Here is a 25,118-nt window from a genome sequence, read left to right on the forward strand (position 1 = left end):
AAACTGCTGTCATTCCGCCTTTCAGGAAAGGGAGTAGAGAGAAGGGTGATGATTATTTTGGCAGTCTCTTACCCTCCCTCCAGTTGCTTTTTGGTTTGTTGTTGATGCCTGCAGGCTTTTCTGAGGAGGGGAAAAGCAGGAGGGAGAGGAGGAGGAGGAGTACAAGCTGCTAGGATATCATCCAAAACAGGCAGGAAGGGCAATGAGCAGGAACCCACATTCCTACGGGGCCATTGTGCTGCTCAGACAGCTGTGAGAGAGAGGCAGCAGCCAGTTCAGACAGACTCCTCTCTACTGCTCTCCACTAGGGGAGGAGAAAGAATGCAATACTGCACAGCCCTTAGGCAGTGTAGGCACCTGTCCATCCCAGAGAACATGCCTCACCTCTCCCCCCTCCACTGGTCTCACCTTCCACTGGGGAGAAGGTTTCTCCCATCCAGTCCTTGGGGCAGGACGAGCGACCCCTCCTCCCTTTCACAAGCAGGAGGGACAGGAATGGGTATTTCTCTCTTACACACTCAAGGCAATCCTCAAAGAACCCCATCCAGCTGTGAACTCTGCCACATCCTTCTGTGGCCTGCTAAAAACACGTGTCCAAGCCCCTGTATATACAAGGGCCGTCTCTCCATCCCATCCACCATGCGTGTCACAACACGCAACCTCGCTTCATACACATCCTACAGTGAGAGAGAAGGCAAAACAGGGGCCTTTCTTTGGGTTTCAAAGGAGGGGCTCTTGCATGAGGAAGTGATCCCAGCACAGGAAAGGGGCTCTTGCACAAGGAAGCATCCTCCTACCAGGCAGGCTGTTGCACAGAAGGAGCACCCCCTTGAGACAGGCTGTTGTGCAAGGGGCTGCCATGAACAGGGTTACACAGCCAGGAGAGGCTGCTGCAGGAGGAGAGGCTGGAAACTGTTGCACGAGGAGGGCCGCTGCACAAGCGGTGCCCCTGGCACAGGCTATGCACAAGAGGCGTTCTGCTCCCTGGGTTGAGGTCTCTCTAGGAGCTGGAGAGGTGCTCCACTTGGATGGCGCTGGTGCTGACAGTGAGGCAGATGTCCTTGTGATGCTCTGAAGTCTTGTAAGGAGTCAGGTCAAAGGAGCACTGGGGGGGAGGGTTGGGTTGGTTAGTGTCTCCAGAAGGGCCCCCTGCTGCCCCCCCGCCCTGCGGCTGGAAGTGCTGCTGCTGCTGCGAGGCCTGGGCTTGTGCCTGAACCACCTGCTGCTGTGGGTCAGGGATGTTGTGTTTCCGCATGTGCTTCATCAGGTACGTCTCCTGCAACGGGAAGGAGCGCGCGTGAGAGGAGAGAACGACGCTCACAAGAGCCAAAGCCAGTAGGGAGGGACACGGCAACCCAGGGGACTGCTCCCATGGGATCTACAGAAGCTGCTCCCTGGGAAGCTGACCACTTCTGCTAGCCCCAGGGCAGCAAACACTCACCGAGGTGTAGGCCCGGCTGCAGATGGAGCAGGTGTAGACCTTGGCGTGTTTCACCGTGTGCGTAGCCAGGTGTACCTCCAACGAGGCAGCATCCGTGTACGCACGGTGGCAGTTGTGGCACTTGAAAGGTTTGTCTTTGTTGTGCTGCCGTCTGTGGGACTGGGGGGTGGCAGCAGCAGGGAGGAAAGAGAAAGCAATTGTGAGGAAGGAAGCATTAGTATTGAAGGTAGCTTTACCTCAAATACCCCATTACAGCCAGGCCCCAAGCTCCTGGCTGCTGAAGAAGGAACACCTGGCTCCTAGCATAGGGACAGAACTTCTCCCTCCAGCCCACCACGCAGAGACTCTTAATGCTCCACAACCCCCATCTTCTCAGTTTCCATGCAACTCTCAGTCTTTGCCTGGTCTCTTCTGCCCCTCTATACATCTGCTCCCTGCATCTAATACCTTCAGGGCAGGATTTGCTTTAACTGCTTGCAGGTGTTTACAGCTCTCTGCTCTTTGGCACACTCTACAGTGCCCCTCCTCCAGGGTACTGCAACAGGACACACCACCTCTGCTTCTTATATCCCTACCCTTACACCCTCCATTTCCTTGTAAAACAAACAAAAACCCACCCAAACACCAAGACTTTATTGGGTGTAACATTTCACAAAAGTCTCACCCCAGCTAAGTTAGAAAACTGCAAAACAGATGGGGGAACTTCCAGAAGGTCTCACTGCTTTCAAGTCAAGTTAATTATACAGGATGCAACCATTTATGCGACTTCTTTGGGCCACTAGTGCCACAAGTCAGAAATCTCTTCGCTGCCCAGGGCTTCAATAGCCTTCTGCATTCTTTTACCCTCCTCCCAGCTGCCCCACTTCCCCCACCTCCTCTACCACAGGCACCCTTGCCAACCCCTGTCAGCAAGCAGGACAGACTCAGCTCCTTACCTGCAAATTGGAAAGCTGGGTGAAAGCCTTTTCACACCCAGGGTGAGCACATTTGTAGGGTCGGTCCCCGGTGTGGATACTGTTGAGGAGGAAGAGGACAAATGGGAGGCAGTGAGCAGGCAGACAGGGCAGACTGCTAGGGCCTGCTGCTGTGTGAAGGGGATGATGTTGCCTCCAGATGCTGTTCTAGCTGGACAAAGAGAGCTCTGCCCAGCTCCCGTGTCCAGTAAGAAGTTGAAGACAGGCAGTCAAGCAGATTTCAGAGTGATTAGGATTGGGGAGCAAGAGCTTAGGAACGCCTGGACAGCTCAGCATGTGAGCTACCTAAAAATGTATTGAGAAGGGGTCTGGAGGTCCAGGCTCCCTGCTCCAAGCTCAGGAGTCCCAAATGACCAAGAGGAATCTGTTCTCTTGCTTCCACAGTACCAAGAAAGCAGCTCTGTTCCCTCCAGGATAGACACACCAACACTTTTCCTTTTAAGTAACAGGCTGAGTTTACCTACAATGTTAATCTGTCCCTGTCCCCCTGCAATGCCAGGAGCAGCTTCCACACACTCAGTCCAACCCCCGTGGTGCCAGGCCGGGATCCCCTACAGCCAATGCCTCTCTCTCTATCGCTCTCTCTCTGTGCCGCCCGCGGTGCAAGACCAAGGATCCCCAGGGACAGCATGTGCCCACCTCAGCCCTGACGTGGTCAGTGTCTCCTGCGCAGCCTCCACTCCGTCCACTCAGGTGGGTCACCTCCTTCTGGGGGTGCAGCCGGCCGCATTCCCCGCCCGCCCCCCGCATGCTTGGCGCGCGTGCTCCAGAGGTGCATGCCGGCAGCGCGGGGGGACCAGGGCCAGGCCCCCAGCCTCCTCTGGCCCTTACCGTGTGTGCTGCTGCAGGTGGGAGAGCTGGCGGAAGGCCTTCTGGCAGTAGCGGCAGGTGTAGGGCTTGGCCCCCGAGTGGATGCGGAGGTGCTGGGCCAGGTAGGATGTGTTGGCGAAGCTCTTGGAGCAGTGAGGACACTTGTGCGGCTTGACAATCGCCGTGTGGAGCTTGGAGTGGATCCTGCCGAAGAGGAGGAGGAGCAGCAGCAGTTGGACATGACCGCCATCTGGCTAGTGCTGATGGAATGAGGGCACAAAGGGGGTGGGACAGCACCACGCTATCTGCTACATGAAGGAACTCCAAACACAGCATGAGCTCTCTTGGTCTCAAACTGTGCTCCCCTTGGATTCAAGAGACCATGGTCTGTCTGCACCGGGGGAGGATCCAGAGAGAGGAACTATAGAGCTTGGACTGAGGGGCATTGGCAGAGCTGTGTGTGGGAAGCCTGTGGCTGAAATAGCAGGGGGGCTGCTAGCCTGGACTTGAGGTGTTTGGCAGAACTACGCTGGGGCGACAGGGAACAGTCCTCCTATGCCCTCTCTACTCTCACACTGACACAACCAGCCCTAGCTCCTGTCAGAAAGCGTCACTCCGATGCCAACGCCTCTCCGCCGGAGCAGCGCTAACCTGAGCACACCCAGCCCCTCACAGCCGGGGACCAGGCTCACGTGTCCGATACTGCTACCGCCGCTCTGATGCGCGTTCGACCTGACCAGCCTGGGACAACCAGCCAGGTCTGCCCAGGCAGTTGCCCACTGAGGTGCTCACAGCATGCTGGGATGACGGCAACATGCAGTGCAGAGGGCCCCAGCCTCCTCCGGCCCTTACCGTGTGTGCTGCTGCAGGTGGGAGAGCTGGCGGAAGGCCTTCTGGCAGTAGCTGCACGTGTAGGGCTTGGCCCCTGAGTGGATACGAATGTGCTGGGCCAGGTAGGAGCTGTTGGCGAAGCTCTTGGAGCAGTGAGGACACTTGTGTGGCTTTGTCTCCGTATGGGACTTGGAGTGGATCTGCATCTCCGACTTGGAGTAGAAGGTCAGCGAACACATCCGGCACCTGGGACCGGGGCGAGGGGAAGAGACAGTGTCACATGGGGGTAAGCCCCAATATGGACCAACTCTAACTGGATGGAATCTTCCACACTGAGTGAAGAAGGGGTGTTTTCCCACCATGCGATACTGGGGAAGTTTCACCTGGGATACTGCTTGGCTGTGAGTGGTTCAGTCCCAGGGGAACAAATTTAAGCTGGGAACTGGTGTAACAGAACAAACAATACTTCACAGCCAGACAAGTGAAGGTGTTGGAAGGAACCAACTGGCTTGCGAGAGGCAGAGGAGCACTCTGAAAATTTTCCAACAGCAATTCTAAGGGGATAGGAATAATTCCCAGACAAAACCCCAACTTTGTTAATCTACGATTTATTTCAGTAAAAAAAAAAAAAATTGGAAAACCTGGAAATCCCAGGTTATAGTTTGTATTAGAAGTTAATTCCATGTACTGTGAAGTATATGCGAGCAGAAATGGCCAAATCCACTTAACTCTGCTCCCATTTCTGGAGAAGACACTCAAATATTTAGGATACAAAATGCTGAGAATAACAGCAGTGCTACCTTCCCAGTGGGTCTCACAAAGATACTCTGGATATCAATGTGGTATTTCATTGGTCTAGTGGGCTTTCATCATTTCAGTCTTACTGATGTGATGCAAAATGTTTTGTCTGGGCGTTTGGATCCATCTGTTCCCATAATGATCAGAAATGTATTTGTTAACACACAGATTCTCTGAACAAGAAGAAGCAGTTGGCATCGCTCTGCTATGGATGCTGCTGTTAAAAACTGTTCCTCCACTACGACACCAGGCTGTTAAGAGAAGCTCATACTGTTTTACAGTTCAAGATGGTAAAAGCTTTTGTGGTTGTTAATTTGACAGAGAGATAGAAGCTGCATCCAAGTTCTTTCTTCCATTTCTTCCCCACCCCCCATGTGTGTCACACAAGGGGCAGAGTAAGGGTTTATCTGAATTTAGGTTTTTCATTTACATTAAAGACAAAATAGAATCTCCACATGTAACTTCCAGGGTCATATTTGAGAGAAGAGATGCCAGCCAGAGAATGGCTGGTTAACACAAATTCAACACTAACATTGGTTTTGTCTGGGAATTTCTTGAGTTTTATAGTGTTTACAAAACTGCTCAGCAACAAAAGTCTCTGCAGGTATTACAAGCCACAGAGCTGATCCTGCTCTTCCCCATATCCATCTCCTCTTAAGAGGATACTTCACTACATCTACTGTTGTGACTCTGTTGGAGCCAGAAGCTTTATGATGTGTGCAGTCTGATTAGCATATGTCATGTAAGCAGTATTTATCCAGCACCTACCTTAACTTCCACGGGCCCTTCCGAGCCACAGTTTGATTCCAAGCCATTTAGCTGGAAGCCATGCCTCCCTAGCAAGCACTCTAACACACACCTGTCATAACATTTCCCTCCTCTCCACCTTTGCTCTTTTACATTCATTATCATCTCTAACAGTTGTTCCCACGTGTCCTACCTTCATCTTTCTCTTAATCCATTTTAATTGCAAGCCCTAACAGAACATGCAAGCTAAGTACATCCTTACATAAATCCCTCCTCAATACACACACACACACACACACCCCAATCCCTGCTGGAATCAACAAACAGAAGCAATTTGACTGTTTATCCCTACATCAATTAAAGATATAAGGAGTAAAAAGGTACATCAGCATCATCTTTTTTTTAAAAAAGTAGCTCTTGGTTTACAAACCAAACTATCTCAAGTCACACAGTTTGTTCCAGACTTCCTGAAATGCTAGACTTGAATAGAGCATATGTATTCTGCAGTAATCAAGTCATACTTACATGATGAGGACTGTGTATCCTTGAAAGCACCAATGTTAGAAATAACTGAGGTGAACACTAAACTGAAAAATACCTTTCAGTCGCCAAGTCCAGCTCCCTGCTACTGCAAGCAATTACAGCATAATCCCATGCTTGACTTTTAGCAAGCTCCTTCTCAGAGGGTGCTGACTTCCATTACTCTCAATTGAATCCCGTTCCACAGCACTGGCCCTCTGATAAGGAACCATTCAATTGAGAACAAGCTCCCAGTGTGATGCTGTGCTAATATGGCTCAGCAAAACAAAGGGGAATAGCAGGTATCCTTTTTGTATACAGGAGGGGAACGACTGTTCTTGCCAACAGCACGTCTAATTCTGAAGTCAATGTCCTCAACAATTACTGAAAAACTCACACAGGCTCAGCAAACTTAAAGAATGATGGCATGTGGAAAATTGGCTTTGCAGGAAAGATTCACTGACTCCAGTTGATCTAGGTTTGGAGTAAAGCTTAAAAGATAACTTTGTCAATAGCCAAATAAATCTATGAAGGGAGAAAAATATCAATTACTAGGGGCTTATTTTATGAACAAGACAGATATAACGAGGAACAACAACTGACACCAAAAGTGGAAAAAAGAGGAAACAGGCCTTTTCCAACCTGAGAATAATGCACCTTAGGAACAAGGCTTGGAGGGTACAGTATGGTCTCAATCACTTGGCCCCTACAATCAGCATTCTGAGAATCCAGATACCTTTCTGAGAGAAATACCCTTCTAAGGGTTTTGCTCTAGTTTAAAGAGAATGCTGGACAATAATCTCTTCTGTGCTGTGCACAGGACTCTATTATTTTAAATAGTCTATTCTGTTCTGAAAAATTAATGAACTTTACCATGCCATCAAGCCCATGCAGTCTCATGCATTAAATCTATAGTGCCATAAAGCCATCAACTTTATCTTCCATAACTCCTGTGCACCCTTTCCTTTACTTAATTGCTTTGGCAGATATCTGCCTTCAGGTCAGAAATTCTCTAAAATAAACTTTAATGAAGAGAAACAGACTGCACGTCCTTTTCTATTTTCAAAATAAAATTATAAAGAAGTTTTCAAAACATCACTGGCACTTGCATGACAATGGTAAACCTGATTATTAGCCAAAACAGGCCTCAACAACAATAACAGAACCCCCCAAAACCCTAACCTCCCCAAAAACCCCACAATCAAAACAAAACCCTCAAACGAACAAACCAACCAACCCCTATGATCTGAATTTAGCAGCTACAGACATTCTGATATTGTTTTTCAAACAACATTTAGAATTAAAATCTTGCAAGAACTCATTTTCTAATCATCTAATTAGCAACAACCCTGAGAGAGCAAGAATGTTATGCAGCATTAACAAATTCATGAGCCTTATGAGTTAAAAAAAGCCTTGGAATATAACAGAAAGCTGCATTCCAGAATTTTATATTGTGTGGTATCAGGCTTTTTCACAGAACAAATGATCCATTTAATTAAGGGCTTTGCATTCTGCTTCAGACAACATCAAATATTAAAGGGGAAGATGCAATCAGCCCTCTAGTGGGCAAATATGGATTCAGAAAAATGTTAAATCTATATGGATAATGAGAATATTCCATCTGACACTAGCAGCATTTCAGTGTTCTACTTCAGTGAAATTCTGGCTGGGGAGAGGAAAAACAGGGAGTGCTCCTTGCTAAGCATGAATGAAACACTATATGAAATAATTGATTTCTACCCCCCCCCCCATTTAATATCCATTTTTAATAGTCTCCCCACTGTGCTTCTAAACTACCCCTCCTTTGGCTGCATTCTTTCTGACAGGAAGAAACAGAAATGACTGCAGCATTCCCACTGATGGTGTGACACAACATTCCCTGCAGCTGCTTGTTATGGCTCTGCAAATTCAGACAGCCTTGGAGAAAATATCCTTAATAAAACAGAGGTTCACATCAACAGTTAAATTAGCACTCAGCCATATGCCAGAGATCAAAAGTAACCCCTTCCAACGTTTACAATGCTTTCTTTTTTATAGGAAATTAAGACATTCAAAAAATGTTCATGTTAGACAGAGACATTCTCAAAAAATCATGAAATGCCAGCAAAAGGTGGATGTACAATTCTAATTCTACTCCCATATGAAAGTCATCACAATGAGTCATAAAGAAAATGATGCTTATAGCAACTAGACTACAACTCTGTGGCACACAGTGCTGTATTTTTTTCCACTTTTCATGGAATGTTCCGCCTCATTCATCAGATGCTGTTAGGAGATAAAATGCCATCTGAAATACCAGCTCATAGTAAAATTTGCCCAACATGGATTAACAGCCTTTTTCAATCAAGTGCTTAATTAATCAGTATCACAGTTGTGAAAACTATGTAAGCTTTTATATGGCTCTGAGAATTCGGATTCCAAGTATTTACTGAGAGTAGTCTTACAAGTTAATTGAGTCCTTGCTCCTTTGTGTTAGGCTACCTATACAAGTTAGACCATCACTAAAACTAAAAATCAAACCAGGAAAGTCTGAAGTTAGACTAGATGATAAGTTTAGGCTGACAGAGTCAGCAGTTCATTTAAAAAGGAAGGAAATGTCCTGCCTTTGCAATGCGGAGTTAATGAAGTAACTAATGGAAGCATAGCATAATAATGGATGCACAGTTCATGATAAATGCTTGACCCTCACATTCCCCCATTTTTTAAGCTGAAGTTAAACACTTTCTTTTTAATATTTTGTAAGAGGAGGGGAAAGGAAACAAAACTAGCATCTAAGATACAGAGGTACACTTGGGCAACACCCAAATAAAGCCAGTGAGTACGAAGATGCCAAACAAAGGCACAGGAATTGTACCTCTGCTTCCACACTGCACACCCAGCATCAGCTCCTATTCCAAAGCCAAGGCTATGCTTCCACTGAACAGTTTACACTACTGGCGTGTGTAACAAATCTATCACCTATGCTCAGAGATCTTGGTCAACTTACTTCCACAGTCCTTCAGTCCCCTGGTGGCTTGGTAAGGCTGCAGAAAGGCATATTCTCATATACTGGCAAAGCAAGGAGCAGTTCAAAATGCTCTCATCATATGGCACTTTCCCAGTTCCCAGATTAGAGGGCATTCCTGCATTTTGTCCATTTTTCCAAATGACCCTAAAAATACCTGACCCAGAATTTTGTGTTATTTCAGCATACTTCACAAATTCCCTGTCTTCTTTTAATGACTCAATCATTTATGCTTTCAACAGTTTCACCTTAAACCTTTTCTGTCGCAGTCTTGCACTGAGAGCTTTCATGATATCACTTAATTCCTAAAAGCTTTTTTCATAATCATTGCTTTCCAGGATACTGTTCCTCCATATTCTTTATCTTTAGACCAGAGACATTCAATAATCCAACAAAACACTTCTGTCTGATAATGTTTGCCATTGTGTCCAAACATCTGGACCTCAGTCCCTGGCTGCTGGAGACATCATGCTGTCCCAAAAGGCTAAGTCTTCCATGGGACTGTATTAAAATATATTTTGTCTGAACAATAACAACCACATAAAGATTCCATCGCTTTACAGCTACCCACCAGCATTGCTTTTATCTTTAGGTTATCAGCCATGACTTTCTGTTGACCTCCAAATCATTTAACATCAGACCTAATACACTGTCCGCCAAGTTTTGGAATCAGTCACCATTAGCATAAAAGACCAACAAAACAATAAAACACAATAATGTGCTTCCCTCTATAGTGATAACATGCAAGAGCTAAAATTAAAAGAATACAAAAGGCCCATTAGAAAGCACTAGGAAATTTGGAAACACCAGGATTAAGGTCATCCATGTCACCATAATTTGGCTCTGCAATGCAGGTGCGTTCTGATACAGCTTTACTGACTGTTTCCACAGAACTGCACTCTTATTATGTTGCACAGACAGATACTTAATAAGCAAGTATTCAGCTTTTTATATCACCATTCTGGACAGCCTTAAGCCTTGTCCAATTCCAACATGCAATTCCAACCTCATGAAGCAGATCACTCATCTCCTGTACCCACAGAAATATCAGTGCTCCATAAGCACTCATCTATCTCCACAATGTCCCTGTTTTATGTTTTGTAAGGGAAAAGAATCATAAATGAAACAGTGAAACACAGTAAGAGAGCTGTACCCACTAATTCCAAGTGGCCAAACTGATATCTGTGACCTCTTTTTTTCCTTTAAAGGAAAATTCCTATTACATACATTCATATCACTGCTCCTCTAGATTTCAAAGCTACTCCTATGAGCTCCAACACTTCTGCAAAGCAGAACAGTGTCCGACCTGTAACTAAGGAGTGTTCAATGATACTTGAGATTATGGTTTTGGAAACACCAAATGTTAATTATTTTAGGGTAACTCTCTATGGTCATTTGTAGCCTGAGACAAATGCAAATCCACTGAAGATTCAACCTAACTCATACTTGCACACACTTCAAGGCAAGATTATCTGTAGGGCTGTAGGATACCACAGCAAACTGTGGCAGAGGCAAATGTAATCAACAGTTCTTCATACTAGCAAATGCCTTCCCCAGATCATCCTCCTCAATTCCACAATCCCATGTCAATGCATTTTATTTTCTTTTCACAGAATATTCCTTTCAGGTTGACCAAACATGCAGGTCTCTGACAGGCTATCATGCACCAATAACTAATCGAGGATGGTATCAAAGTGCATTGACTCAATAAAGCCAAACTAAGGTGTAATCAGATAAAGAGGCACAAAATACAGTTTTAAAGTTCCCTCTCTCCCAAGCTGAAACTGTGACTGTCCTCCTCATTCCCTTGTACACACTCATTCCATTGACAAGTAACATGCCAAAATTAGAATTTGTGACTGCAGAACTTCTCCTGTCAATTCTTTCTGTTTGGCACTATGAGGAACTGCCAAGGGAAAGCACATGCGTGCACACACTCACAGTTACATCTCAGCAGAAGAGAGAAAACTTACCATAACACAAAGTTTTACCTCATTATACTCTCAGGCATGTGGCCAGTCAAACTGTCATTTTCTAAGCTCCAAGCACTGCATTTATATACAAAGCAAGGATTATGTGTACAAACTGCACGTATATATGTAAATGTGCGTGTGCAACAGTATTCCTTAGAGCTCTGAGATCATAAGACAATGCCAGCCACTCTGGAAAAGGGATAAGGATCTTAAAAACCAAGACAAGTCTCAAAAATATGCAGCTAAGGAAAGAAGAGAGACTCTCATGGAGTCCTCTGCTGAGGGAAAGGCTAATAAGCTCACCCTTGATTAGACATCAGAGAATCCACACAGGAGAGAGCCGCTGGAAACCAGGCATCATTAGTTCCGCTGCTCACGGAACCACTTGTTAAAAAAAGCAAACAGAAATTCCAACGTGTGGCATCATACTGACACCCACGCTGGTCATCAGCAATCTTAAAATCCATTGCACAGACCTCTGCCACTGCAGCTAAGATGATAAATGACAGCAACAATACTTTCTCACCTTTTTCTAGCCTAAGAGGAGATGAGGTTCTTTGCCAGAGGAGGTCACATTCTTACACTGACATCAAAGCCATGGCAAAATTTAGAAACACTGGGTTTAATATTTCTAGGCTTTGGAGGGAATGTGGTCAAACTTTCTGCCTGACACTTCAAACTTAATTCCCCTTTTGCCCTTAGCCTTCTAATCCAGAGCAATCCCCTCTCCTGCACCAAGGCCCAGACCCAATCTCTTTACCCACATGCCCCAGCCTCTTGATCCTCTACTGCAGCGGCACTTTGCTACTTCATTCCCTCAGTTACCTAACACTTATCTATCTCCTCTCCCTCATGCTTCTGTTTGTCCACATCCCACACTCTTGTCCCTCTGTTCTGCCAGTTCTAGGTACTTCATTTTCCAGCACCTAGCAGGTCTGGTTCTTTCCTCCACCCCTCAGTTTTGGCTGTTTATAGCTTATTCTTGTGCTAGCTCTCCCCTCTCTCCCTTGCAAAGAGGCTCCCCATCACATCCTCTGCTGCATTCCCTAGTTTGTAGGCTCTTGTCTTTTCTCTCCTCCTTTCTGATTCTCATCTCTACCAAGTTTACAGATTTCCTCAGCACAAACAACTCCATCCCGGTCCATTCCTCCAGTCCCTACCTCATTCTCATCCCTACCACGTTTGAACTAAGCAGTGTCTTCTCATGCTCTGCTGTTGTGTCCATCAGAGAGGGAGGTTACTGTTCACACTGGGCACTAGAGACCCCTTCTGAAGCAGAAGGAGGAGCAGCTGTGCCTGAAGGAAAAGGATGTTTGGCCCTTCAGTGCAACTCTAGAAGATGCTTAGAGCTGCAGAAAGAGTAGATATATAGTCCAGCCTCACACAGAAACTGAGAGAAGTTAGGCAGTATTTGTCTCCTTTGTGGAGATGGATTGTCTACTGAGTGTCTGGAGTGGTGCAAGCCTCAAGAAGCCTCAAAGAGAATATTACCTTCACATATTTCCACATGCAAACTATAAATAATCTCAGAGCATGCTTAATGGATTTTTTCCAAGCTTAAAACTGGCCAAATTCAACAATATTGTCACAGACACGTGTGGCATACTAAACTCATAGCCACCACATTACAAATTGATTCAAAACTTTGGGAAGTTCACTAAACAGTAATGCTAAATCCAGTACAGGGGAGAAAAAACAGGCTTAAAACAAGACATGTCTGAGAAGATACCCACCTGCTGTATTCAAACCACCAGTTCCCTTTGTGTATATAAATTTACTCACTAAAGAGGGTCTCCATCCAGCTTCCTCATCTTAAACAGCTCAGTTTACTCAGGCTTCTGTACACTTTTGCACCTTGGACTCATCTCTGAAGTTTCCTATGTCCCTCAGCTGCTTATTGTCTCCCAACTTTCCTGCTGTTCCCAAAGAAAGTAAGGAAAACCCTAAACTAGAAGTGGAGAAGACAGAGCTTGTTGATTACACTATGACAGTGAGGCCCTTCTCAAGCCAATAAACTTTCTGCTGGTATCAGGCTCCAGAGCACAGCCTGCAAAACAGTCCAGACTATAAAACTGGTATTCATCCTGGATTTTACTTAGTACCAGAGCCTAGCAATGCCTATACAGAGCTCTCTTCCTCTCACAAAGAAACTGCTTAGAGGACTGTCAAGAGAAAGAGAATTGATGATCTGGCCCAGAGCGGCTGAATCACCTTATCAGTCTTGTCCACTGATCACATCACAGCACAGACTTCTAAAAGTGCACAGGTACAGCCACCACACCAGGACTAAAAAACAATCCTACTGTATCCAGGACCTGTTTGCTACCTTTTCCTCAGCACCTTTTAAAGCACTGGGAAGAAGCCATGTGCTCCACAGTGCCAGCATCTTTCTAGAAAGACTCTTGATGCTGCTTTCATTTTCCAAAGAAAAAGGGAATTCTACAAAGATGTCAGGGAAGATTAACAAAGAGCTGATGGTGAATTCAGACAAGACTGAAGTGACATTACTCATGAAATAAAATGTTTCACAGGACTGGGTTACATACTGTCCCCTGCAGGTGCAAGCATTCTTCCAGCAGCACAATGCAAAGCACCAAGGACTCTGCCAGACAAATCTTAAGGACAGACGTCGAAGATCTGCAAGTATTGCCATCATTAGCAAAAGCCTTGCACCTTTTCTTACAAAAAAAACCCCCTAGTCATAGAGATTCTTCCACCACTTTCATAGCAGCCTACTAATTCACTTCTAGAGATGATACAGCAGTAAAACAGCTGCTATTTGCTGGAGCAGGCATCTCTACGTTTAGTAGAGAATGGGATGAGCTGCAGTACATGTATCAAGGTTTATGCTCCAACACCTCCCACATCTGCCTGGCTGTGCTCCTCATTCAAGGCCTTACTCTGTCTTTATCACCACACTATAGGAGACAGGAATTACAAATATTAGCCACCTGCCCAGACACTCATGACAAGAGAGCTCACGGAGCTCAAAACCAAAACTTAAAAAAAAAACCCCTAAATTTGACAAAATAATCCCAAGCTTTAGGAATTGTGTATTAAAAAAAAAAAAACACACTGATCAATGTAGTACAACTCCTTTCAGGAATCTGAGTACATTATTCTCAGTGTCTCATCATGGGAATCAGTGAAATCATACAAATGTAGTCATATGAATGCCAAAACCAACTCCTCCTCCAGCCTGAGAAAGAAGCAGGAGTAGAGGAACCTCACCCACAGTCTTAATTTAGCTAGCATATGTCTGCATACTGTAGTGACTGGAACTACTGAAATCATCCTCTAGAATACAGAAGGATCCCAGTATTCCTCAAAGTTTGAACTTGTGAGTCTATTCATATGCATATTATGGAGAAACAATTTTACTATGGTGCACAAAGGTCTTCTCTCCCACAGCTCCAAGAGAAGATAGTGCTTTCCTTTATTTTTCCAACAGTCATTTTTAGTTCCAAACTTGCACATGGGATGCATCATCCAAGAGCATCTCAAGGAGGGCAGACGCACTCCCTCCTGAAGTATTGGTATTGGGGGGTCTTCAATAAATCTCAATTTAGCTTTCTCACATCTAAGCACTGCTCAGAGGAAGGCCTGCTTAGGGTGGGAGCTGGTGAAAGAGGTACCACACTCAGATTAAACATAGAGAAATCTTAAACATAAAGAAATTACATGTTCCCACATATATACTCATCTGTTTTTTCCCTTTTTCATGAGCTGTTACACAGACTATGCATGTTCATAAAGTTTCTGCTGAGTCACTCCACCTGGTCTTGGGCATTTTTTTTCCAAACTTACAAGTAAACAAGGAGCTATAATTAAAGCCCTGGTTCAGCTTTAATTCTAGTGTTCACTGCCAATTGTGTCCCCTGTAAATACATATTTAACAACCTAATTAGCAACCCAGACTGTAAGCAGCTTGAGTAGTGTGGATCTGTGGCTATGGCCCAAAATAAATGGTGGGATTACAAATAGCAAGCTACCTAACACTCCCACCCTTCCTCACCATACGCTGATTATATTTTCAAAGTGGAAGAACTGGGACATTGGCTAAGATAAAAAGGCTGATCCAAGCTCTGCTTTTGTACCCATTTAACTGTGTTGATTAAAAAAAAAAGTAAACATTAAAAAAATGCTATAGTTAAAAGCGAAAAAATGCCTGGGGTGGGCGCACAGATTCTATGTAGATGCCTTCATATTCCTAAGGCACAATTCCAGAAAGGTAACTAAATCTGTACCAAAACGAAGAACATCTAGGATGATAAAAGGAAAACTGTTTGATATGGGATCCTGGGCACATTACAGGCAACTGAGAAGACCTAGGGAACATCTCCTGTTTCTGTTTCAATTTGGCTACTACTTCGCCTCTTATTTATCTTAATCATCCACCAGAAACACCTATCATTGAATCACCCAAAAGTGCTCCTGCTTCCTGCCTAAGACAGACCACCACGTTTACTGCCTACCACTTTCTGCTCTGTCTGGTTCCCACCTTTTCTAAAACACCCACACTGCTTATCCTCTGGTTCAAGTATTCCCTCCTACCTTATCTCTCCCCTCCCCATCACTCGCAAACTCAAGCCACATCCCTCCAAGCTCAGAAACCCAACCTCAGGGCTCAGAACTCTCCTCCCTCTTTTCTGACACACTTGGGGCTCAGAAATACCCTTAATATTTAATTCAGAATTACATTTTTTTTCCCTCGTTTTGTTTGGAGCGCTGAGATAGAAGGAGATCACATGGGGCAATACACACAGGAGCAGTTCACTTCCTGCTCTGTGTGTCTCCAGTTTGTAGTCTTTACACTGAAAAGGACTGGAGTACTAACTGAGGAGCACCCAGGCATAGCAGGGCTCTCAGCTACACCAGAAGTGCTCCAGCTGCACCAGCCAGCACTGCACTCTTCAGTACACCAGCCATACTACCTGGCTGTGCCATCAAGGATGTAGTTTAGACTCCATAACATCCTGGTCATTAACTAATGTAGTAACTTTAACAACTCTATATTCAGGAAATCAAAACTGTCCACTAGAAGGAAATCCTTAGTTTTGGGTCAACCCATCAGCTTGTACATTCCTGACCAGAAAGAAAACTCAACTCTTTCTGCAGCTTAAAGATTCTCTACTCAGGGACTCTCTAGGTACAAGGCAGAGATCTCTCCTTCCCCATGTAACCCTATGAAGGGTTACACCCCCATCCCCATGCAACGTTACAGTCAAGGTTTAACCCCACTCCCCACCTGTATGTCTTGCCATCCTTGTGCTGGTCCTCATCATCCTCGTTTGTCAGCACAAAGGGGTCGCTCATCTCTGGCAGCCCCGACTCCTGCAATCGTTTCTTCTTGCGGCCCCGGGGTGGTTTGGGGGCAACTCCCCCAGCCCCACCACCTTCAGCAAGGGTGGTTGTCCCTTTCTTGGACAGGTCTGGAACCACCTGCAGGGCTGCCTGGGAGCCAGGGGGTAGCGCAGAGACAATCATGGGAGCTGAGATGGGAAAGGTCTGGGCAGAGGCGGCTGTGGTCACCAGAGAACCTGACGGGGAAGTTATCACCAGACCAGGACCTGCAAACAAAGGAAGGTGGAGGAAGTCAGTTATTACATCTCCAATTATGTCCAACCTCCTTATCCCACAGAAGCACCTACTTTTGACTGCAACACAAACAGAAGGGTAGCTTCCCCTCCCAAAGCACTCCCAGTCTCCACTGCTGGAAGTCAAACTTCCATAAAGAGGGTGGATGCATGGAGTGCATAGAGATTCACAGTGAAACCACACCAAGGCAGTCCACAGCATCAGTAAGGCTAGGAATAATCTACAGGCCAGTAAGGATTCTCCAGGACCTCCTGTTTCCCCATCCAACGGTCCCCTTTGTAGCTGCCAAAGCCTTTGGAGTGCCCTACCTGCTGTCATGAGCCCAGCAGACTGCACTGGTACCACGGTGATGTTCTGAGTCACGGGGGCTTGGCTGTGTGGTGTCAGCTGCTCCGGCTTGGTGTCCGAGTCCATGGAGATACCAGTGGGCAGCGCCACAGAGGTGGGGACTGTCAGCAAGGCAGGGTAGTGAGGGGGAGCCAGGCTGCAGCCCTTCTCTGTGGGCAATAGCTGCTCCTTCATCTTGTTAATGAACATGGTGTTCTCAATCTAAACGAGGGAAGGACAAGTCTTAGCATACCCTGGCACAGCTATGCCCAGCATTTGGCTGAGCGAGAAAGGCAACAGAAATATTCATCATGCAACACGCATTGTAAACTACAGAATATAACAGGTTGGGAGATCTTACCTGTCCCGAGACGGTGGGCACTGCTGGCCAGAAGTACGGGGAGGAGTTGAAATGAGATTCTTCCATCCTAGCTGGGCACAGGGGGCAAGAAGAAGGGGGAAGGGAAGAGGAATGGAGGATAAGGAAGACAGACAAACAAACACACACAAAAAACCCATTAAACTCAAAAAGACTCCAACATGGAACTGACTCAGTCTAATGCTGTGACAGTTCCTTAATCTCCCCTGTCTTTCTTGAGCAACTTCTCCCCCCTTTTGAGCTATCTGACCAAATTAAAAAAATATTTTCAGGGGAAAAAGGTGCCTGTTATTCCCATGGGCTTGGGTCCATCTGAAGTGCCCCTTGCCCAAAAGTCCTTCATGCAAAAAACAGGACTGACTAGAAACCCACATGTCCAAATTTTCCCAATTATCATCCACCCAAGCACGTGGCATAAATGAAGTCTGTGCATCTGCAAGCAGACAAATACAGATGAAAACTGTTTTTCACCATCACAGACAGTCTGACCCCACAGGCAGTGAAAATGTTGGACCTTGCCTGTCCCTCCACCCCAGCTCAAGACTAAAGACCCAGATGCAGCAAAGGGACATTAGCATTATGTTACACAGGAAGAAAGACAGGCAGAGAGAGGGAAACAGACTTGCCCAAGATAACAGACAGCCACAGCAGACCAAGAAGTCAAACTCAGGGCTCCTAACTTCCTGCTGCCACCCCAGCCCCACTCTTGAAAGAAACACAGAAATATCATTCATTAATCCTGCTCTCCTCCAATGAGACTAAGCAGTAGGAAAATAACCTGATTCCTCTGCTCCTGAGATACCCTATTTCCAAGCAACATCAGGTCATGGCTCTTCATTGCCCATTTTCTTCCCATCTTTGGACAAAATTCTGTAGGAATCTGTCCCCAGCCAAGTGCCCACTGCTCCATCTCAACTTTCCCTGCATTCAGAGGACGAGTTAGACACCAAAAGAGAGTCTCCTCAGCACAGAGCTATAATCTCTTTGGGAACAACTGACTGAAGAAGCACTTTCCTTTCTAATCCTTACATTCCTTTGTGTAAAACCATTAGTGGACAAAGTTTGTTACACTTGCAAAAACATTACTCAAAACCTAAAAGAAATGAACAAAACAGTATTTTCTGAAAATAGATACATCTATTCCTAAACAAATATGGCAAAAATGGTAGGTAAAAACGATGCTCAGAATACATTTGGCAGAGAGCACAACCACTGTAGGTTTTTCATGCAGTTACCTGCAAACTGTCTACTCGTATTTCTGTTATGGTCTGTCAGTGGTCTAATAATTGAACAATATTGCTTCTGAAGGGTCTATCTCAATCCTCAGGGGAGCTCAGAGGGATGCCCCCAGTAGCATGAAGCACATTACAGAAGTATATCAAGACAGAATAAATACATGTGGAATTGCTGTGTGTGAGCCAAAATGCAAAGATAATTTTCCTCTATGTGGAGAAGCAGTATTTAAATGAACCAAATTACCCGATAATTTTGTTTTTATGAATTGCTCATGCAACAGCAAGGCCAAGTACTCCTGCCTCACTCACTCACTGCAAATCAACCAATAAACACACTTAAGGATAAATTATTTACCTTACGTTGGTGGCATGCAGTCAGACTGCTCGCTGCCTGACTGAATTACTCTGGATTTGCACCGCTGTGATTCAATCAGAGGCTGATGGGGCAAGACTCGTACCTTCCTTCCTCTGCTTTCTTTTCTGAGCCAAATTAATTATTAAGTACACTGCCCACAGCACAGCCCTTTGCATGTAACACTTAATTACATGACTTTTTTCTTCCACAGGATGGGCACACATGAGGAGATAACACATCCTTGGCAATAGAGCACCGCCCGAATCAAGAGGGATATTTTGTTTGGAATTTCCAAGTTTGAGGTTTTTTGCTTGGTTTTTGTTTTGTTTTTAAAATAAATAAGCAGTTATTTGCTTAGCTTCCACACCAAAGACACCAAAGTGAACCTGACTGTCCAAAACCACAAAGACTCATATAATAATAATCAGATGCATTTTCCAGAGAAACTTTACAGTTGTCCAAGACTTCCTTGGATGCAACTGCAAATTTCAGGAGCTAAACAGAAAGATGCCAATTTAAGCAGAAAAACTCACAACAGCGTTCTTATTTAAAGAGAACAAGTAATAAAAGGCAAGTCCATTTCCAGATTCCAAAATCCAGACCAGCAGAGGCCAGGGCACTCAGTGGCTGCTTGTCTCCATCTTGTCTTCCACCAGAACTTCACAGAGAATGTAACTTTTGTTTGCTCAGCTTACAAAGTGTGCAAGTCAAACACAGCTCATACTGATTCTTCAAAGGACGGCTACACTGATTTCATTAGACTCCCTCAGAATCCACCTCCCCACCCAAAAATCTCAATGCTTGACCATATTATCTATCAGGCCTCAAACTTCTGGCTTGAAAGGCTGAAGTGTGATGGAGTTATAAGAATGTGGAGGAAAAGGAGAAATGGTGTAAAAGTTGAAGCTTTCATGCAATTTCACTAGCAAGCCAGTCTTCCAAAGGCAGAAAACAAAGGTAAGATTCCTCCACCAACCTACTGGGGGCCTAGTACCCAGAGCTATCCCTCCCCTACCCCATTTTTAGGCTAAAAGGGTATTTTGAAAACATGCACCCCTATTGGCAGCCCCCACTCAGACGCTGCTCACACTTACTTTACCAGAACTCTGCTCGTAACCCTTCCAATTGCTCTATAACTACCAGACATGGGCTGGAGCTTCAACCCTGTACCACAGCACGATCCCACTGCAGGGCCTTCATCATCCCAGCTTCCACAAACAGGCCAGAGATGGGACCTTCTTCCTATTCACCAGTCTAGTATCAGACAGATGTCAACGTACCCTCCTGATATAAACCAAAAACACTTTCTGTGTACACACCACAAATGTACATACACCAAATAAACAACCAAGTGAACCAGAGAACTCACAAGGGACAAGGGATCTGGAGTTTAGATCTTACAGAATCACATACTTAACATGCTGCATTTATACTTCTTGGCAGCTCATCACTTTAATCATAAACAAACAGAAAAAAGCACATGCAAGTACACTGTGAGATACAGGCCGTGTTTCTGGAAAGCAGAATCAAGGCTGGATGTGCACGTATTTGTTCAGAGGTTGACTTTTAACACGGGTTTCTTTATTCTCCAGATGCCTGGCTTTTATTTCCCATTCGGCATGGAGTTGTCAGTCAAAAAAAAGGCCCTGAGAGTAATGCTCAGGAACAATTTAGACTGTTGTTTTATGTCTGCCCAAGATCTTTGTTCAATGACAAGGAGCTTTTAGGCTTAATTGCTGCAAAATACTAAGGATGCTGAAAGCCACACAGGCTGTTACAACAAAAGCAAAAATGCTTCCCCGGTAATCATAAGCATCAGAAAGTTCAAATGCTGTTACACCTTTAGAACAAGTGCATTTGAACACACATCAGGAATATCCCAAATGTACCAGAGTCCTGGATCCCAAACCCACACACTAGAGACAGAACTTTGGTGCCGCTCCCTGACACTTGTGCAACCTCCACCCCGACCGGGCAAGCCTCTGTTGGAACAGGTGCCTGGCAGCGGGCATACCCTGCGCCTCAGCTCCTTCCAGGCGGTCAATCCCTGCACCCTCACCCGGCAGCTCAAACGCCCTCACTCCCCCAACTCCGGCACCCGCGGCCCGTCCCATCTCCTCCCAGCCCGCGGCAGCCCCCGGCTGAGGGGCGGGGGTCACTCACGCAGCTCCGGGAGCTCCTTACCCCTCTCACTCTCCCTCCTCTTGCATTTCTCCTCCTTCCAGGGCCGGCTCTGCAAATAAACCGCCTCGGTTACCGGGGCGCCCGGGGCCCCGCATGGCAGCGGGCGGCGCTCGGCGGGGCCCGCGGGCCGGGGCACCCCGGCCATATGAGGGGCAGGCGCTCCCCGTGGGACCCGGACGCGCCTCCCTGGGCGGCGGCCGAGGGCGGGGCCGGCTCGGAGCGCGGCTCCCCCGTGGAGGAGTCCCCAACACCGGGAGAAACGGGCGGGAGGACGGACAGACAGACAGCCCGCCCCCCTCCATTTCCGCTTCCAGATCGCCCCGGCCCCGGAAGTCCCGCTGCCCGGCCCCCCGCCTGCGGTCCCGCCGCCTCGCACATTACCGGGCTACCCCCCAGCGGCGGCCCCGGCCCGGCTCCGGCGGCGGCGGCCTCCTCACCGGAAAGACAGCGGGAAGGAGCTTCCGGGTCAGGGGGCGGGCCGCGCCTCGGCGCTTCCGGGTCGCCGAGAGGAGCGGAACGGCGTCATCAGCGGTTTCGCTTGAAAATGGGGCGGCGGAGCGGCGGCTGGGTCCCAGGGGAGGCTGCCCGGGGCGGGGGCACTGGCGAGGCGGCCGCGGCCGGAGGTCGGGGCGGGGGTCGGCCGCGCGCGCGCGCGCTTACCGGAAGCGCGGAGGGCGCCGGCGCGCGGGGCAGCCCGAGCTGGCGGAAGGGCGGAAGTGCCTGTGGCGGGAGGGGGGCGGGCGGGCGCGCGGCGTCCCCGAGCCCGGCCGGCAGGGCCGCTTCCGGCCTCGCGGCGTCACGTGACGCGGGCGGAGGAGAGGCGGCCGCCGTCATGAATATTCATGAGCCACCGTGAATAGTAATTCGGCCGCCGCCGCCGCTGGGTCGGCGCGGAATGAGGCTGATTCAGAGTTTTCCCGAGCGCTGTGCCTGCCAGCGCCTGGGACGGCCCCGGCCCACCGCGATGATCCAGGGGAGCTGTCCCAAAGTTTGGCTGCCAACGTCTGGGATGGTCCCAGCCTGCGCTGGCTCGAGTTTTTCCTGGCACGCTGCTAAACGTGTTCGTCCTGCTGAGCCTACAGAAAGGACTTTCCGCCAGCTGGCTTTGTGCCAGAATGGGCAAACCGGACCATCTCATTCTCTGCCGGGAACAGCAGGGCAAGGCCGGGCGTGGAGGGCAGCGGGGTAACCCTGTCCCGGCAGCCGGCGGCTCCGTGTAACTTCCCCCAAACACCAATTGTCCTTGCGTTTGTAACCGTGCGCTCTCGACCCCAGCAGGGCTGCACCTCACCCTCGTTCCAGTCTCTGAGCTCTCCCTTTCACAGCCTCAGCCCACCCAAGTTCCGTCTGGCAGCCTCCCGTGCGCTGGCGCTGCCGCGCCGCGGGCGGAGCAGCAGGCGCTGGGTGCCCCGCGTCGCCGGCACGGCCCGGCCGCTCCGGCGGGAGCACGGCTCGGAGTCGCTCCAGCACACCGCTGAGCCCGGCCGGCTGGGCGGCCACACAGCGCACTGCAGACACCCCGCCAAATCACCGATCGGACACTCGAGTATAAGACAGGCTTTGTTCCGCTACTCGTAGCAGGGTTAACTCTGGCGCTGGGCCCACCTCCAGGTCAGGTTGGGTTACCTTCCTCACCTGTGGGGCTGCGCGCCGCGCCTTTGGCTGAGCTGTTTCCAGCGCTCTGACTTGACAGAAACCTCCTTTTTTAATTGTTGCGTGAGTTTACTGCCAGCTTGGCATGCTGGAACAGCTTTTCCGAGCCAGCATGAGTAAGAGGGTGGGACCAGGGAGAGCACAAGCACAGCAGCCAGCGGTTAGATCGGCTCGGGCGATCGTAAAACCGCAGTATCCGGAGGAGCGGGCAGAGGGAAACCTGCCGGCGGCTCCGGCCACAGCCTGCCCGTCCCCGCAATGTGCTGGGCTATTGGTCATCGCAGCCGACACCAAACTTCCCCCTGGGAGGAGTCAGGATTAGCTCCGCGTTCTTCAGCTGGAGTCACATGAAGGCAATTGTTGATTTATTTAAATAAAAGGAGTTGGCAGCCTAATCAGTTTGGAAATTAATTTCCTTGTTAATTTGGGGGTTTTGACTTGCTCATGAATATTCACAAATGCTCATCTTGTTGTGGTTTTTTTTTTTCCTCTCCTCTATGTAATTTATTTTTGTGATTGTCAGATCACCTCTGAAGGTGACATTTCTCTCCTCGTTCTGCAACGCAGCAAATGTATTCAATCTTATGCCTTGGAAGAGGAGCTCCATCCTGGCACTGACATCTCTTTTACCTCTCTCTTTGCCAGGGTGTCCTTTATAGCCTCCTTCCTCCCTGCATGCTGCCTAGGAAGAAACAGGAGTGAGTCTCCTCGAAGAGGGCTGGCCTGGACTTGATAACGGGGAGTGCTTGTCAGAATGCCCTGTACCTGGCAAGGAAAAGTGTCACTTGAGGATTGGGACAAAGTGGTTAATTTTTCTTAGGGTGCCTGGAGTTTTCGGCTCCCCCTCCCACCCCGCACTGCCGAGCACCCTTCAGCAGCACGTGAGGCAGCGTGACTAACATCTGCCACAGACACTTGATTTGTCTTATCTCCTTTCCTTCAGGGGAGGCAAAGTCAGAGAAACACGGGTGTGTGTCTCTGGAGAGTACAGCTGATCTCTACCTTCTTTCCCAGCTCTCTGTTCCCTCTCTTACTTATGCTGGCAGCTCTTGCTCCTTTTCACACAAGGGAAGAGCATCCTGGTTGCCACCACAAGTTTCTCCTGGTGAGACATGCCCATGTCATGTGTGTGTGTGTTTAGGGCTTCTAGGATTTCATAACTGTGGCAGGCTGGGCTCAGCTGAGGAGCCTGGTGAATAAAAACCTGTGTAAAACCGCTGGTGCTGGGGGCAGGAGGAGCAGTGTGGGGTGAAGAGGTGCCCTCCTTATGCTGTGCTCATGCACAGAGACAGGCTTATCTGAGAGCTGGCCCCAGTATGATGGGTGTAGTGGAGACCCCCCGGCCCAGGCCACTTTCTAGACCAGCTCATTTCTTTAGAAAGGCTAGAATTGGTACAGCCTCCCTCTATCCATCTTGCTGGGAGCTGTGTGAGGAAGCAGCTGTGAGCTGCTGGCCAGGCTGCACCAGCCGTGGGGCTCGCCCAGCGGCACCGCCAGCCCAGGCTGGGAGCTGGGCAGGGTGTGACTGAGAGGTTCACAATTCTGCTGCAAGGAAATAAGCCAGCAGCAATGCCAAGCGACTGCAGGAGGTAACAGAGCCCGGGAGCAGGTGGTAGGTGGAGGTTAGTGGGGCCTCCCTCCTGGGAGCAGAATCATGTGATTTACACAGCCGGGTTCCCACCTCCTAGCTGAGGGCTCCAGCTCCTGACAAGCTCAGAAAAGAAAATGTGTGGAGAAAGCCAGCCGGTTACCACGACAATTGCTCTCTCACAACCTTTGTAACAACTTCTGCTGTGCAGCTTTGGCCCGGGAGGGTGGCAAACACACACCTCCACGCTGGCTGCCTGTTCCATCTCCCATCCTTGTTGCCTCCTCCACAATCACATCTGACTGTCACGTTCCCACCTCAGCACTTTCCTTCTTTATCTACTCTCCTGATTTCTCCAGTTCTCTCTTTTTTCACCACCCCAACACAAAGCACACACCCCTGGCCCTTCAGTTGTCATTACAGACCATCCTCCCGTGGTGCCACTGTACTCTCTTGTGCTTGAAAACCTTTTGTTTGCAGTCTGTGTTTAAACTGCACTGCTCACGGTGGCTGTCCCGGTAACATAGGTGGTATTCTGTGTCGCAGGATCCTGCTGGGCTGGCTCCTAGGGCTGGTAAACCTGGCCTAATGAGGCCTCATGGCATCATTAAGCTGGCTCAAGTGGTACCTGAATTTGTTGCGGGGTACTGACCAGTAGGCAGAGATGGACAGATAGACTTGGAAGGTGTGATGATGTAGTGA

The 25,118-nt window shown here is 47.9% G+C and overlaps 1 protein-coding gene across 12 annotated transcripts; it reads right to left on the reverse strand.

Moving 5' to 3' along the window:
* Nucleotides 1-678: 678 nt before the first annotated feature.
* On the reverse strand, nt 679-21,857 carry ZNF384 (zinc finger protein 384). 12 transcript variants are annotated; one of them, XM_050981706.1, is made up of 11 exons: nt 21,836-21,857; nt 21,176-21,224; nt 20,086-20,275; nt 17,384-17,450; nt 17,004-17,244; nt 16,346-16,667; nt 4,078-4,302; nt 3,247-3,429; nt 2,377-2,455; nt 1,442-1,600; nt 679-1,276 (listed from the first exon to the last, which is right to left on the reverse strand). In XM_050981706.1, exons 3-11 carry the CDS (start codon nt 20,136-20,138, stop codon nt 1,001-1,003), a joined length of 1,605 nt encoding a protein of 534 aa, XP_050837663.1. In that variant the 5' UTR covers nt 20,139-20,275; nt 21,176-21,224; nt 21,836-21,857; the 3' UTR covers nt 679-1,000. The 12 variants fall into 12 exon arrangements, with proteins under 12 accessions (XP_050837663.1, XP_030089942.1, XP_030089944.1 ...); XM_030234082.2 differs by lacking the exon at nt 21,836-21,857 and adding an exon at nt 21,613-21,768; XM_030234084.2 differs by lacking the exon at nt 21,836-21,857 and adding an exon at nt 21,613-21,768 and having other exon boundaries at nt 21,155-21,224.
* Nucleotides 21,858-25,118: the final 3,261 nt, after the last annotated feature.

Source organism: Serinus canaria, chromosome 1 (genome assembly GCF_022539315.1).
Source record: "Serinus canaria isolate serCan28SL12 chromosome 1, serCan2020, whole genome shotgun sequence".
NCBI lineage: Eukaryota > Metazoa > Chordata > Aves > Passeriformes > Fringillidae > Serinus > Serinus canaria.